The sequence below is a fragment of the Moschus berezovskii genome, chromosome X (genome assembly GCF_049115385.1).
Source record: "Moschus berezovskii isolate FMDL1 chromosome X, NW_MosBer_1.0, whole genome shotgun sequence".
In the NCBI taxonomy this organism is placed as follows: domain Eukaryota; kingdom Metazoa; phylum Chordata; class Mammalia; order Artiodactyla; family Moschidae; genus Moschus; species Moschus berezovskii.
In genome coordinates this window covers 63,279,746-63,297,148 of record NC_142488.1, presented here as the reverse complement: position 1 = coordinate 63,297,148, position 17,403 = coordinate 63,279,746, and the positions used below count along the sequence as shown (strand labels likewise).

The 17,403-nt window shown below is 37.8% G+C and overlaps 1 protein-coding gene across 3 annotated transcripts in view; it reads right to left on the bottom strand.

Annotated features, from left to right (window-relative positions):
• Window positions 1-17,403, bottom strand: part of OGT (O-linked N-acetylglucosamine (GlcNAc) transferase) — a 46,557-nt gene that overhangs the window by 13,369 nt on the left and 15,785 nt on the right. For all 3 annotated transcript variants that reach the window (XM_055437763.2, XM_055437764.2, XM_055437765.2), the window contains 14 exons: window positions 15,720-15,836; window positions 12,853-12,932; window positions 12,179-12,374; window positions 11,768-11,908; window positions 11,093-11,193; window positions 10,780-10,933; window positions 10,575-10,676; window positions 10,198-10,377; window positions 9,143-9,301; window positions 8,937-9,026; window positions 6,884-7,009; window positions 6,311-6,481; window positions 6,099-6,215; window positions 5,836-6,006 (listed from right to left, as the gene is read on the bottom strand). In XM_055437763.2, the coding sequence (XP_055293738.1) occupies window positions 5,836-6,006; window positions 6,099-6,215; window positions 6,311-6,481; window positions 6,884-7,009; window positions 8,937-9,026; window positions 9,143-9,301; window positions 10,198-10,377; window positions 10,575-10,676; window positions 10,780-10,933; window positions 11,093-11,193; window positions 11,768-11,908; window positions 12,179-12,374; window positions 12,853-12,932; window positions 15,720-15,836 (1,905 nt within the window). The remainder of the gene's footprint in view (window positions 1-5,835; window positions 6,007-6,098; window positions 6,216-6,310; window positions 6,482-6,883; window positions 7,010-8,936; window positions 9,027-9,142; window positions 9,302-10,197; window positions 10,378-10,574; window positions 10,677-10,779; window positions 10,934-11,092; window positions 11,194-11,767; window positions 11,909-12,178; window positions 12,375-12,852; window positions 12,933-15,719; window positions 15,837-17,403) is intronic.

The window sequence follows — 17,403 nt, the reverse complement described above, 5'->3', positions numbered from 1 at the left end:
CAGAGAGTCCCCAACAGGATAAACCCAAGGCGAAATACTCCAAGACACATATTAATCAAATTAACAAAGATCAAACACAAAGAACAAATATTAGAAGCAGCAAGGGAAAAGCAACAAATAACACACAAGGGGATTCCCATAAGGATAACAGCTGATCTTTCAAAAGAAACTCTTCAGGCCAGGAAGGAATGGCAGGGCATACTTAAAGTGATGAAAGAAAATAACCTACAGCCCAGATTACTGTACCCAGCAAGGATCTCATTCAAATATGAAGGAGAAATCAAAAGCTTTACAGACAAGCAAAAGCTGAGAGAATTCAGCATCACCAAACCAGCTCTCCAACAAGTGCTAAAGGATCTTCTCTAGACAGGAAACACAGAAAGGGTGTATAAACTCAAACCCAAAACAATAAAGAAAATGGCAACGGGATCATACTTATCAATAATTACCTTAAACGTAAATGGGTTGAATACCCCAACCAAAAGACAAAGACTGGCTGAATGGATACAGAAACAAGACCCCCATATATGTTGTCTACAAGAGACCCACCTCAAAACGAGGGACACATACAGACTGAAAGTGAAGGGCTGGAAAAAGATATTCCATGCAAATAGAGACCAAAAGAAAGCAGGAGCAGCAATATTCATATCAGATAAAATAGACTTTAAAACAAAGGCTGTGAAAAGAGACAAAGAAGGACACTACATAATGATCAAAGGATCAATCCAAGAAGAGGATATAACAATTATAAATATTTATGCACCCAACATAGGGGCACTGCAATATGTAAGACAATTACTAACAAGTATGAAAGGGGAAATTAACAACAATGCAATAATAGTGGGAGACTTTAATATCCCACTCACACCTATGGATAGATCAACTAAACAGAAAATTAACAAGGAAACACAAACTTTAAATGATACAATAGACCAGTTAGACCTAATAGATACCTATAGGATATTTCACCCCTAAACAATGAATTTCACCTCTTTCTCAAGCGCACACGGAACATTTTCCAGGACAGATCACATCCTGGGCCATAAATCTAGCCTTGGCAAATTCAGAAAAATTGAAATCATTCCAAGCATCTTTTCTGACCACAATGCAGTAAGATCAGATCTCAGTTACAGGAGAAAAACTATTAAAAATGCCAACATATGGAGGCTGAACAACACGCTGTTGAATAGCCAACAAATCATAGAACAAATCAAAAAAGAAATCAAAATATGCATAGAAATGAATGAAAATGAAAACACAACAACCCAAAACCTCTGGGACACTGTAAAAGCAGTGCTAAGGGGAAGATTCATAGCAATACATTCACACCTCAAGAAACAAGAAAAAAGTCAACTAAATAACCTAATTCTACACCTAAAGCATCTAGAAAAGGAAGAAATGAAGAACCCCAGGGTTAGTAGAAGGAAAGAAATCTTAAAAATTAGGGCAGAAATAAATGCAAAAGAAACCATAGCAAAAATCAACAAAGCCAAAAGCTGGTTCTTTGAGAGGGTAAATAAAATTGACAAACTACTAGCCAGACCCATCAAGAAACAAAAGGAGAAAAACAAAATCAATAAAATTAGAAATGAAATGGAGAGATCACAACCGACAACACAGAAATACAAAGGATTATTAGAGAATACTATCAGCAATTATATGGCAATAAAATGGACGACTTGGAAGAAATGGACAAATTCTTAGAAAAGTACAACCTTCCAAAACTGAACCAGGAAGAAATAAAAAATCTTAACAGACCCATCACAAGCACGGAAATTGGAACTGTAATCAGAAATCTTCCAGCAAACAAAAGCCCAGGTCCAGACGGTTTCACAGCTGAATTCTACCAAAAATTTAGAGAAGAGCTAACACCTATTCTACTCAAACTCTTCCAGAAAATTGCTGAGGAAGGTAAATTTCCAAACTCATTCTGAGGCCACCATCACCCTAATCCCAAAACCTGGCAAAGATCCCACAAAAAAAGGAAACTACAGGCCAATATCACTGATGAACATAGATGAAAAAATCCTCAACAAAATTCTAGCAATCAGAATCCAACAACACATTAAGAAGATCATACATCATGACCAAGTGGGCTTTATCCCAGGAATGCAAGGATTCTTCAATATCTGCAAATCAATCAATGTAATACACCACATTAACAAACTGAAAGATAAAAAACATATGATTGTCTCAACAGATGCAGAGAAAGCCTTTGACAAAATTCAACATCCATTTATGATAAAAACGCTCCAGAAGGTGGGAAGAGAAGGAACATACCTCAACATAATAAAAGCTATATATGGCAAACCCACAGCAAACATTATCCTCAATAGTGAAAAACTGAAAGCATTTCCCCTAAAGTCAGGAACAAGACAAGGGTGCCCACTCTCACCACTACTATTCAACATAGTTCTGGAAGTTTTGGCCACAGCAATCAGAGCAGAAAAAGACATAAAAGGAATACAAATTGGAAAAGAGGAAGTAAAACTCTCACTGTTCGCCGATGACATGATCCTCTACACAGAAAACCCTAAAGACTACCAGAAAACTACTAGAGCTAATCAATGAATACAGTAAAGTTTCAGGATATAAAATCAACACACAGAAATCCCTTGCATTCCTATACACTAATAATGAGAAAATAGAGAAATTAAGGCAACTATTCCATTCATTGTTGCAATGAAACGAATACTTAGGAATATACCTACCTAAAGAAACAAAAGACTTGTACATAGAAAACTATAAAACACTAGTGAAAGTAATCAAAGAGGACACTAATAGATGGAGAAATATACCGTGTTCGTGGATTGGAAGAATATTTATTGTGAAAATGAGTATACTACCCAAAGTAATTTATACATGCAATGCAATCCCTATCAAGCTACCAACGGTGTTTTTCACAGAGCTAGAACAAATAATCTCACAATTTGTATAGAAATACAAAAAACCTCGAATAGCCAAAGCAATCTTGAGGAAGAAGAATGGAACTGGAGGAATCAACTTGCCAGACTTCAGGCTCTACTACAAAGCCACAGTCATCAAGACAGTATGGTACTGGCATAAAGACAGAAATATAGATCAATGGAACAAAATAGAAAGCCCAGAGATAAATCCACGCATCTATGGACATCTTATCTTTGACAAAGGAGGCAAGAATATTCAATGGAGAAAAGTCAGTCTCTTTAACAAGTGGTGCTGGGAAAACTGGTCAGGCACTTGTAAAAGAATGAAACTAGAACACTTCCTAACACCATACACAAAAATAAACTCAAAATGGATTAAAGATCTAAATATAAGACCAGCAACTATAAAACTCCTAGAGGAGAACATAGGCAAAACACTCTCTGACATAAATCACAGCAGGATCCTCCATGACCCATCTCCCAGAATACTGGAAATAAAAGCAAAAATAAACAAATGGGACCTAATTAAAATTAAAAGCTTCTGCACAGCAAAGGAAACTATAAACAAGGTGAAAAGACAGCCTTCAGAATGGGAGAAAATAATAGCAAATGAAGCAACTGACAAAGGATTAATCTCAAAAATATACAAGAAACTCCTGCACCTCAATTCCAGAAAAATAAACGACCCAATCAAAAAATGGGCCAAAGAACTAAACAGACATTTCTCCAAAGAAGACATACAGATGGCTAACAAACACATGAAAAGATGCTCAACATCCCTCAGAATCAGAGAAATGCAAATCAAAACCACAGTGAGGTACCATTTCACACCAGTCAGAATGGCTGCTATCCAAAAGTCTACAAGCAATAAATGCTGGAGAGGGTGTGGAGAAAAGGGAACCCTCTTACACTGTTGGTGGGAATGCAAACTAGTACAGCCACTATGGGGAACAGTGTGGAGATTCCTTAATAAACTGGTAACAGAACTGCCATACAATCCAGCAATCCCACTCCTGGGCATATACACCGAGGAAATCAAAATTGAAAGAGACACATGTACTCCAATGTTCATCTCAGCACTATTTATAATAGCCAGGACATGGAAGCAACCTAGATGTCCATCTGCAGACAAATGGATAAGAAAGCTGTGGTACATATACACAATGGAGTATTACTCAGCGATTAAAAAGAATACATTTGAATCAGTTCTAATGAGGTGGATGAAACTGGAGCCTATTATACAGAGTGAAGTAAGCCAGAAAGAAAAACATCAATACAGTATACTAACGCATATATATGGAATTTAGAATGATGGTAATGATAACCCTGTATGCGAGACAGCAAAAGAGACACAGGTGTATAGAACAGTCTTTTGGACTCTGTAGGAGAGGTGAGGGTGGGATGATTTGGCATTGAAACATGTATATTATCACATGTGAAATGAATTGCCAGTCCAGGTTCGATGCATGATACAGGATGCTCGGGGCTGGTTACAGGGATGACCCGGAGGGAGGATAAGGGGAGGAGGGAGGTGGGAGGGGGGTTCAAGATGGGGACCACATGTATACCTGGGGCAGATTCATGTCAATGTATGGCAAAACCAATATAATATTGTAAAGTAATTAGCCTCCAATAAAAAAAAGGAAAAGAAAAAAAAAAAGGAATCCTTATGATGCAAAGTGGTATAACCATTAAAAGTCATATAACTAAACTACAATGAGGAAATATTTGTGATGCATTAATTTAAAGGAAAAAAGTTAGGGCACTATCTTAATTTGGGGTGGACTGCACTATGAAACACCTCACTCTAGCCAAAAAGTTCTCTTCAAAATCCTATAAGTCCAACAGCAAGCTTCTTCTCACTCTTTTTCTTCATGAATGAAATGTCCTTTTCTAAATCACATCCACCTTTCAAGACTAAACTTCAGTTACCAAACAATCGCTATAAGAGCGCCTCACCTCAGCACTATTTCTGAGCATCTATATACATAATTATAGTCTTATCTTGCAATTCCCACACATCTAGGGACTACCTTACATTGTTATGTAACTATTCCAGGTGTGATGGACGTCTCATACAAATGGGCATTGTGTTCTACATTCAAAATCCTTTGTCCTTTTACACTTCAAGAATTATACTTTTTTCTCCCTAAGTCAAGCATGTCTGCCCTTATTGTCTCAAAGGACAGTTAACCAGAAGGGGGGGAAAACATATCACTGTCTTTTCAGCCCAATACACATTATGAGTGATTAATTCCCTTACCTGAATTCACTTCAAGCACCCTTTGTATAAATTGCTATACCACTAAAACTTTTAACACCTAAGAGGTCAAAGATCCTTGCCTTATGATCTCTTGACAGAACTACACATTCACTTATCCAAGTACACAAGCAATATATATTTACTGAGCACATACTACATTACAGAGGCTAAGACACAGGCTCCCAGGACTTAGAACGTGTTGTGCTGGATGTAAAGATATATCCCAAATATTACAGAAGCAGAGAATACAGGTACCAATGGAGCAGGGAAGGAGAGGTTTTACAGATATGGACAGAAACAGATTGCTGGAGGAGCTGTCTGAACTGAAAGTCTTAAAGATGAATAAGATTTAACAGGGGAAAGGATGAGTTACAGAAGCAAGAAACTGTATGATGTCTACAGATATTTCACCACTGATAAGAGTAAAGCCACAGAGGCAGGGAATAACAAGGTATTAACACAGAAGACTCTCATTAAGTAATCTGCTGGCTGAATACAAGTGACTTTTAAAATCAAACAAACCTATATAAGATGCCAGTTTTCCCCAAATTCATTTCCTCATCTATAAAACAGAAGTAACGATGCTTACCTCCTAGAGTTATGAGATTTGAAAAATATAAATGTATACTTGGTGGTACACAGTACATTCTATTATTCTCTTCTTACCTGGGTAGTTGCCAGTCCATTGCTAATACTGAATCCATTAATTGTTATCTGAATTTGTCCTCTGTTAATCATTTCAATAACTGCTTCTGCAATAGTATTCATAGGAATGACAGGCATATTAAGAGCTGTATTACTGCTGTCCGCATTGTCTCCTCCATCAGGACATTTCATCTTAAAATAATTACACACAAAATATATCATTAGGGAAAAGATCCCAAATGCAGATAACTTTATTTCAATTACAATATTGACCAGGTTCTGACCTTGACAATTTTCACATCTGGTAGACTATCAAGAAATGCTTTGAGGTCGATGCCATTCAGCACAATCCGATTGTCATAAATGTGCCCATTGGACTTAAAATCGATAACTGCTTTTTTCTAATAAAAAAAGTTTCAGACATGTCTGTTAGGATGTAAGAAATAAATGACTACAGTTCTTTGCAATTCCCCTATAACACTGTTTTTCTACCTACCTTCAGGTGAGGGAACATATTAGCATGATCACCAATAAAGAAAGTATGAGGCATATAAGCCAGCTTCTCAGAATATTGCTCAGCAACTTCAGCAGGTGAAGTTTCCTGATCAGTGATGATATAATCCATGAAAAGTGCGCCACTAGTCCCAGGATACCCAAGCCACATTGCCTAGAAGAAGAAAAAAATCAGATGAAAAACTAAGAATCTTCAACAAAAGGGTCTAAAATTAAATAAGTAAACAAACGAGGGTGGACTTCTTTAGCCAAGAGCAATCAAGTAATATTTCAGACTAAACTTCCAAGTGCTAAACTGTTTTTCCAATTTATAACAGAACAACTGTTTACATCAACTACAGACTGCATGTCTCCATAAACATGTACCTGTGGGCATTGTGTCCTTACCTATAATTCTTTGTCCCTGTGTATTTTCAAGAACTACGCTTTTTTCATGAGTTAGGCACGTCTATCCTATTGTGTCAAAGGACAGTTAACCAGAGGGAGGAAAAACATATCACTGTCTTTTTAGCCCAAAAAACATAGTGAATGTTGTTATTATTATTATTTCCTTTACCTGAATAGGAGCTGGCCTGAGAGCAAAGAGTTCATTTCGAGCACCCTTGGTATAACCATTCATATTTACAAGGATGTGTATACCATCTTGATGGATGCGATCAGCTGCTTTTCCATTGCATGGAATCTACAGAAAAAAAATATTTATTATGTACAATTTCAGACTGATTCAATTAGCCTTAATGGTATTAAACAGAATTCAAATTCCCAGATGTAAAAATACAAGAACACAAATTAAGAATACATTAATGCAGAGTAAAAATATGGTTAAGTGCCATTAAAATGGGCCCACAGTATCACAGAAACGGGATACGGAGGAAGCAGAGTTTAATTCTACATTGAATGTATGAACAACTAGGCTTCATAGCAGAGATGGTATTTGAAATGGGTGTCCAAAGATGGATAGGAGTTTGAGGGAGTTGGAAGAATTACAATCTCACAGAGAACTGTATGAATAAGGAACCAGAGTAAAGTGCACGGTAGGTTGAAAAAAATGGGCAGATCACTTCTGTTTGCTATAGGGTATAACTGAAGGCTAATAGTGGGTGAAAAGCACTGGCAAACAAGGTTGCAGTCAAACTCAGAAAGGTTGTGAAGGCCATTCTGAAGAGTCTGGACTTCATATGTGAAGTTTACTATGAAGTTTACATATATGAAGATTACTAAAAAAAACCCTCCAGGTGTAAAACAAGCCACAGGGATATAACATACGACATGAGGAATATGGTCCTAATACTGTAGTAACTTTGTATGGAGACAGATGATTACCAGACTTTTCATGGTGAATTCATAATATGTGCAAATCTCAATTAACTATGTAGTACACCTGAAATTTTCCCAGGTGGTGCTAGTGGTAAAGAACCCGCCTGCCAATGCAGGAGATGCAAGAGACATAGGTTTGATCCCTGGGTTGCAAAGAGCCCCTGGAGAAGGGAATGGCAACCCACTCCACTCCAGTATTCTTGCCTGGAGAATCCCATAGACAGAGGAGCCTGGTGGGCTCCAGTCCATAGGTTCAAAGAGTCGGACACAACTAAAGCGACTTAGTGAGTGCACACACACCTGAAACTAATATTGTGTGTCAACTATGCTTCAATTAATATATATGTATAAAAGATAAATATATATATTTTTAAAGAGCTTAGACTTCAATCAATAAGCAGTGAATCCTGAAAGGTCTCAAGAGATGAAGGGTCGTATGCTGCTTGGTCACAGAATAGTCCAACCCTACACCAAAAATGGTAAGGTATACTTCCAAAGCAATAGCTATAATGCAAAAGATGTTGGGTACAAATTATTTATGAAATGACAAGAGTCTTGCAATTCTCCTACTAGGACCTCAATGATTCATCTATATGAATTACTAGATATACCATACATACCTCTGTTAGTCACCAAAGTGGCCAAAAGAGCCTGTAAGAAAAAACCCTAGTCCATACCTTCAGCAACATTCCTTCACAAGTTTCCATCTTAATTTATCATAAAGCTTTAGCTCCTAGAGAAAACAGCAATGGAGCCAAGTACAGAAATAAAGATTTAAAGGCAAAGGCCCTTTAAATGACCTGTTTGTTCTTCCAAGTCACCATTTTGTTCAACTTATTCAGGTAATATTAGATATCTACTGTCACAAGTGCTAGCTCAATCCCTAGAGTTCTATGTCCAAGCAGAGATATATTTCTATTTAACTTGCAACCTCAGCAAAATCCATGCTTAGTATAAATGTAATGTAATAAAAGTAAACAATCAAGGAAATAAGATCAAAGCAATTGCCCACAGGCATGTAGTATGTGTGTGCGTGTGTGCGTGTGTGTGTGTGTGTGTTAGTTGCTCAGTCGTTTCCGACTCTTTGCGACCCCATGGGCAAACCCACCAGGCTCCTCTGTCCATAGTATTCTCCAGGCAAGAATACTGGACTGGGTTGCTATTCCCTTCTCCAGGAAAGGCATGAAACAGCTGATGTTAAATATTTGTCAGGAAAAATACAAGCTAGACGTCAACAGTTTTATTCACTATTTGCTCAAATTAAAAAGCTGAAGTATAAGAGTTACACCTACCTGAGAAAGATCAATGAAATGATTGGCTTCTGCCATCACCTTCACTCGGAAGTTTGTGCCATCATCTGGGCTCAAGGCGTAACAGAATACCTGAAAGGTAGCACACAGTATATATTTAATAACCTTGGCTCAGATCTTTCCTAAAAAGACACTGGGCTTAACACCTAATGGTGACAATAATGGCTCTAGGGAAACACTAGTCTTACCTCAAATTTATCAGGATTGTGCATGCCTGGAATAGACTGCATAAGATGAGAAGTAGGATGATTCCCAAAGTCAGAACTCACGTATCCTACACGTAGTCGACCATCACTGAGCTTTAAGTCTTTTGGATGCTCATATGGTGGTTTATGAAGGACATTAATCTAACAATGGAATTCAAGGCTTGTTAGTAAAGTTGAGTCTATATGTAAACTTTCACCTAGGAAAACTGACTAAAAACACAACTCACTCCTATTGGGAATGGTTTTGTGCCCAGAATACTTCTTTAATTCATATAGCCAGTTCAATGCAACCTTAGCAACTTACATAATATGGTTCATACTGTGACCTGTTTCTGAGGCCAATGAAATAGCCCTAGCAAGTCTAAAAGTTATAGGAAGGAAACAAAGTGGACAGAGTATGACAAACTTTACATTTTAGAAGAAAATTCTGTAGGGAAACATTTTCAAAAAACAGAATTAGACCTAGCACTCCACTCTATTCTGCTAAGTAAATTCCCACCTTTTATCAAGTAGTGCTCTAACTCTCAAAAGTGAGTATAAAATACAACATTATTAAAAACTATGATTTTAAAACTAAAGGAAAACAACATCAGCCTACTGCTAGTATTTCAGTTAAGGATTCTGCCTTATAGAATGGAAGGGATTATGATCAAGATAGGACAGGGACTTGGTGGTCCAGTGCCTAAGACTCCACGCTCTCAGTGCAAGGGCCACAGAGTCGGACACGACTGAAGTGACTTAGCAGCAGCAGCAGCAGGGAACTAGATCCTGTGTACTGCAACTAAAGATTGCATATGCCACAATGAAGACTGAAGATCCTGCATGCCAAAACTAAGACCTGGTGCAGCTAAATATAAAAATAAAATAAAGGACAGGACACAATGGAAGGAGCTTCTGGGCTCACTCACAAAGCTTCATTTCTCAACTTGGGTGGTGTTCACCTTATGATAACTCACTAAGCCATAAATCTGATTCACACAGTTTTTTGTATCCGTGTCTTACTTTACAACAAAAAGATTAAAACAAAAGAGTTGCACCTTATCCAAGCAGAGGTTCCCATGCCTCTCAGCAATAGCTTTCCTGAAGCCATGAGAAAGAGGATATAGCATACTATGATGAGGATGCACAGAAGGCAACCTATTCTTCTCTAACTGGTCAGCCACAATGCTAACCAACTTCTTCATTCGCTCATCATAGTCTGTCCAGTCACAGACAATCTAGAGAAGGCAAAAAGAAGATATTATCCAGAAAATCGTATTCCAAGACTTAACATTTTATGTGTCTTTGGCCTGAAGTAATGTCAGATAACCCATTAGAGAACACTGTCTCCAACCAAGCTTGGATTAATATGGCACGTAACAATTAAAAAGAGATTACAACCCTGAAAGCCAGTCACTGGCCCGTTATTCTTTACCTGCAGGCAATGAGCCAAATTACAATAAGCATCAGGAAAATCAGGTTTAAGCTTCAGAGCAGTACGATAAGAAGCAATTGCTTCTGGAATATTCCCTGAATCCTGGAAGCAAATAAAGTGGGATGGTTAAAATGTTCCCTAAAATTAAAAACATTACATACTAAGATGTACATATTAAAATAAAATACATGTTAAAAAATAGTACCTTGTGAATGGAAGCCAGATTACTGTGGGCATCTGCAAATGCAGGGTTAATCTGAATGGCACGAGTGTAACACTGCAAGGCTCCCTGAACATCCTGCATCTCCTTTAGAGTGTTTCCCATATTAGAGTAAGCATCAGCAAAGGTAGGACTGATTCTAAAGGACAGGACAAAGATTTTATTTCTCTAGTACTAAAACCTTTAACCCCTGTAATGTTAATTTGGTCTGCTGTTACTAAAAGTGCCATATATCAAATGTGCCAAACACCAAGCATTTAAAACCTTGAAAGAAAAAATAAGGCTGGGAGTCTCTTACCGAATCGCCTCCTTATAATGCATCAGAGCTTCCTGCAGTTTTCCCTGCTGCTGTAATACACTTGCTAAATTTGAATGGGCAGCAGCAAACTCTGGGAAGACCTATAAAGATTAAAAATGATAACTGAGGTTTAAAAATATAACTTTAGCTAAAACAGCAGTAATAACTTACAACAAGAACTTGGCTTAAGCACCTTTATATCCCTATACTTCTCTCTACTTTCTCCAAGTCAATGCAATCTTCAGGCCAAAGAGCTCAAATTCTATTTATTTTATACCTCTCCATGTTTCAAAACATAATGAGGTAGACCTCTCCTCATCTTAATTTATGCTGGTAACTCTAGCATCTCTCTCTTTGAAATTGCTACCACATCTAACCAACCAACATTATAGCCATCAGGCACTGAAATTATATACTTACTGGTAACTCCTCTTGAACTGTTGCTTACTGTTTAAATTTTTATGTGGATCTTATCTACACATAAAATAACAAACTCAACGTTAAGGACTTTCTTGAATGTTACACAGGACCTCACTCATACCTTAGGTACTCAATTGGTCCAATGAATGATTCAACCACTATTTATTTTTACAAAAGGGGTAGATGACATGGCAGGTTTAATTGCCTTCCCTCTACTATCACACAAAATACCCAGTCACAGCACCCTCAACATACTTCTAATGCTTTCCGATACAAGCGAACTGCCTCTTCGATGTTTCCCTGTTCCCGTTTGATATTGGCTAGGTTGTTCAGAGAGTCTGCATGGGTGGGACACAGTCGGAGAGCTGTATTATAACAATCTTCTGCTTCAGCAACCTAAAAAACAAAACAAACTATTCAAACCCTATACAGAGGAATCAAAGAGCCACCAATGATACTATTCTAACAATTGCTGAGTTAAGCCTAAAGGCTGGGAATATTCCAGAAACAGGTATTTTTGCTATTCTTCCCCTCAACCGAAACTCCAAAGTAAAATAATTTACCACTTCAATATTTAATGATGATAAATACAGGACAATAAATACAAAAATGACTTTTTAGAAAATCCCACCAGGTAACAAAGAAAAAGTGAATAAAAATCCTTACACTGCCCTTCTCTTTGAGAGCATTGGCTAGGTTGCAGTAAGCATCAGGGAAATGTGGTTGCAGTTCAATAGCTCGCCTGTAGGTGTCTATTGCTAGATCTATCAGGCCTTGCTCATAGTATACACAAGCCAGGTTGCCATGTACCACTGCATGATTTGGACTCAAGCTTAGGGCACGAAGGTAAGCTGCCACAGCTCTGTAAATAAAAAACACACACACAATATAACTAACCTTTAGTGGATGCTTTGTTACAATTCATGCCATACTATACTTAATCTCAAAAATCAATATTGCACCTTCATAAAATGTATTTTTACACTGAAAACTTTTCTATACCCACGTAAGAAACAGGCTTTCCTTTGAAAAGAACACAAAGTTAAAATTCAGGATTTACTTTACTTTTTGAACCATTCAGAAGGAATAATTCTGTCTAAAAGATAACCATTTCAATAGTTTTACAATAAAGGAAATTTCAACTAAACTAGTGAGACAGATAGTGACTTCGTGAAAAGCCAACAATGCGAAGTCAGGCAATAATAAAAGGTAACACAGCAGACCTGATCAGGGAAAGCAACACTGTAGAAAAGGACTGCATTTCAAGGAACCATTGTAATAATTTCAGTCCAAACTCTCAAGTGTTGATACAACAGACTCCAAATAGAACATTCTCTCACCTGTCAAAAATCCGTGCCTCTTTCAAGACATTTCCTAAATTGATATAAGCATCCAGAAAATTGGGGTCAAGGGTGACAGCCTAAAAATTGCAAGATAGTTACTTAGAGGAAGTTAGAATTTCAGACTCACTTCCCAATTACAGATCTTAATTATGACATAATTTTAGATCTCCCATTACATTTTCTAGTATAATTAAATATTATTTCTTTCATTTTTAAAACCCAATTATTTCAGTACATTCATTACTCACAAACCTCAATATTATCAAAATAACTTCCCATGTAATATGAGTAAAATGTGCCCTGAAGGAAAAAATTTTAAACTGGGTCTGCTCCAATTTTATTGAGCTGAATACTTCTAATAGCTGGCCCTATTTTATTCTCAATTAATGAAGCTTAGCTTTTCTAAAAAGTAATGGCAGGAAGAAGCAGCAAACTCTGAGAAAGGAAACATATACTTCAATAACTACAACTGTATACTCAGACATTAGTAACATATATAATTAGAGCCATATACTCAGTAAGATACATTACTACAATGGGATGCTAACCATTAAATGGTCTCATCCAAATAGTTCTGAAGCTATCTTAACATATAAGCAGATAGATCCACAGAAGTAATTCTCAACCCTGGCAGTGTATCAGAATTCACCTCCTAAACAGTAGGACTTTCCTGGTGGCTCAGTTGGTTAAAAGTCTCCCTGCAATGTGGGAGACCAGGGTTTAATCCCTGGGCCAGGAAGATCCCCTGGAGAAGGAAATGGCAATCCACTCCAGTATTCTGGCCTGGAGAATTCCATGGACAGAGGAGCCTGGTGGGGCTACAGCCCATGGGGTCACAAAGAGTCAGACACGACTGGAGTGACTAACACTTCCTAAATGGTGCCTGAGTTCTATCACAGGGCAATTAAATCAGATTCTCTGAAAATGGGGCTGGGGGACTTCCCACAGAGGTCTAGTGGTTAAGACTCTACCTTCCAATGCAGGGAGTACAGTTCAATCCCTGATCAGGGAACTAAGATCCCACATGTCTTGGGGTACAGCCAAAAAAGTAAAATAAAATAAAAATTTTAAAAATGAAAATGGGGCCAGGACATCCATATCTTTTACAAGTTCCTCATGTGCAACCAAAGAGAACCACTGAGCAAGAGAAGGTACTCTTTTTTTTAACTTTATTTATCTGGCTGCACCAGGTCTTAGTTGCAGCACTCAGGCTCTTTGATCTTCTGCAGCATGCAGGGTATTTAGTTGAACCACGTGGAATCTAGTTCCCGACCAGGAATCACACCTAAGTCCCTTGTACTGGGACCACAGTCTCAGCCATTGGACCACCAGGGAAGTCCCAGCAGGTACTCTTATAGTGTAAAAAGCAGAAACCCAAACGGAAACACAAGGTAAAGGTAATAAGTAACTGTGAATATATTTAAGATTCATTAAAAATACTTCCTCTTCATAGATGGCAACTTTGTTGCACTTAAGTTAGATTATCTATAGCGATAGATGTCCACCCACTAACTTTTTATTATGGAAAATTTCAAATATATACAAAAGCAGAGGACTATAATAAACCCCCAAGTCTCCATTACCCAGATTCAACAATTAAAAAATCATGTTCAATCATATTTAATCTATATGCCAGCCTAACTTGCCCTCCTCCCAGATCGTTTTGAAGCTAATTTTCAGTGCTCTCAAAAATATTTCAAAATATATTTTAGGGACAATACAGGAATATTTTTTCCTAGCATTACCACAATACCAATATCATACCTAAAAAATGACAGAAATTCCTTAATATCAAGTATCCATTCAGTGGTCCAATTTCTGATTAACTTTGATTCAGGATCCAAATAAGACCCATACAACTAACATGTGAGGTTTAAATTAAAAGTTTAAATCTCCATTTTTATTCCTGCAATCTGTTGAAGAGATCAGATCATTGTTCTATACAGCTTCCCACAGTTTGAATTTGCTTACTGCACCCCTACGGTGTCTTTAACATGTTTATGCTTCCATCTCATGTTACTTCCTATAAATTGGTGGAACTACAAGCTTAATCAGATTTGGGTTCTTTTCTCTTTGAAAGGCTACTTCGCTAGTGGAAGTATCAATACCTACTTCTATCACAAGGTACAAAATGTCTGGTTGGGTCTCTTTTTTGACACTGATAAATGCCTAAATTTATTACTGGTGATACTCAGATTCTATCATTTAACCTACTTCATTTATTAACTGAAACACTTGTATAAAGAGACACTTTCTCCTATCAACTCTTGGGTTACCCTCATGTTCAGTTCACACAGGAGAGGACAATTTTTTAACCAGTTTTCATAATGAGTTGGTCCTTATCTTCTGAAGATGACCCATGAATTTCTTCTTAGAATAATCATGAACTCATGAATTTGAAGTATTTGATAACTTTCAATAATATTTCAGTTATTATTCCTACTGATGCTCAATGCCCATTTTTGGACAGTGGAAGTCTCTTCCACTTTCCTCCTGAATACTTTTGCCATAAATATATTCAAAACTTCCTTGCTTTCTGCTATGACAGACTCTGGCACTCCAGATTAATTCTGTACATTTCCTGCCCCAGATCTGCAATTAGTCTTTTCACCAAGAAACCATGCTTCTTTACAACCCTGCTTCTTTTCAAGCTGCCAGTTTAAAAAAGCAACTTTAATTACTAAAGTACATTTTCAATGCAAAACTGGAAACTGCCATATACCATCCAGCAAATGCTACAATACTGTCAGAGAAAGAAAGATATTACGTGTCTACTTAAGTAAAGGACTATTACTCAGTTCTAGTAGAAACACCCTGCATACTTAAGTATTTCATAAATACCAATTATTAATTTAACAACTAACCTTTTCAAAGTGATGAATTGCAAGCCAAATCTCCCCTTGTGCATTAAAAACACAGCCAAGATTACTCCAAGCTACTGCAAAGTTCGGTTGCGTCTCAATTGCTTTCAAATAACATGCCTTAGGAGGGGTTAATGAAAGAAGATGGGAGGGGAAGGAGGTAAAGGGAAAGGGGAAAATTTGTAAAGGGAAAAAAAAAAAAGATTGGGGGAGGGGGAAGAAGGTGATATCATTATTCCTTCTCTGACCAGCCAAAAGTGACCCTGCAGCATAGGCTCGCTTGCGCCAAAACTAATGCGCTGCCACAGCTGGCTGCTCCTGCGCTTGCGCCACCAGAACCCAGGTGCAAACCACCATGTTCAGTTCTGCCAACCAATAACCAACCCTTACACTGGGACTTAACCAGGAAGTCAGTTGCCTTAAGACTATGTTCTTATCTGAATACCCAAGGGCTCCTGATACTGTTTTCAAATGGTATCTAGAAGGTACAATTTAAGGCTAAATTCTTCCCACCTATTCTCCCTACCCAAGTTTCCCAAAGTGTGTTCTACAAGGTGTTAATAGTTATTACCAGGAAAAAAAGATTTCATGATCAAATAAATTAAGAAAACAGAAAATAGGTTTCTTGACTATAGGACTTCCCTAAGCCTTTAACAGTATACAGAGGATTCCCTAAACTTAGTTGATCATGGAATTCATCTTTTATTGGACATTTCATGATAATACTTATAAAACACATTTTGGGAAATGCTGCTCTAAATAAACAATACTGTTCCTCACTAACATCAAACAATGCTGAGGAGGAAAATGTTTTTCTGCCAAGGCAGATATAAGGCCAAGCTGTCAGTCACATCCTCACAATGCCCTTGTCTCCAAGGGGGACTGAAGCTGAAACCTCATATGACAGGATTGCACCTAGGTTGAGGTCCCTGTAATGCGAGCGCAAACATCGCTTGCGCAACCTAACAGCATCGCACTGCGCAATCGCTGCGAACTGCTGCGCTACATAGAACACCCCTAGACGCAGCAAACGGCCAACCAGATCCATTAATCTACTAGACAGGCCCATAGAGAATATTTTCTTAATGAGATTAGTTGGACTCGAGGTATGTTAAAACCCAATTTTATCCAAAAAGGCTACAGATAGGACTGAGGGAGCCAGTCAATCAGATTACTCATCTAGTCAACCGTTCACAGGGGCTCATTTGCACGCATTGCGCATTAACGCTGCGCAGCCTTTGCGCTACTGCAGGGTCACAGCGCATCATCAGAAGAGCAGAATGCTGCAATCCAAACAAAGAAGAAAAAAGGAAAAAATGAACAACAAGAAGAGTTAGAAGCTTTTACTAGTAAATTATCTCTAATAATTTTTAATATCAATTAACTTTTACTTATCTTTGACAGAATTGTGGCTACAGTATAAAACATTTTCTTACATAACTTGCTTGTATTAAAATTATTTTAAGCTGTTTCTGAAGCCACAAGACAGAAGATTCAGGCATGGAGGCAAATTGTTTTGCTGTGGCAGTTACAAACCCGTTACCATATTTCTCATCATGTGACTTTTCGGTGCGTTCCTTGCTGGAAGAGGAGGAGGTGTGTGTCTGCCCTAGATCCAGGCCTCGAGCTCCCTTCAGCGAGGCACCTTACGCATGGAATAGGAGGTTTCACCCACCTGAAACCTTCT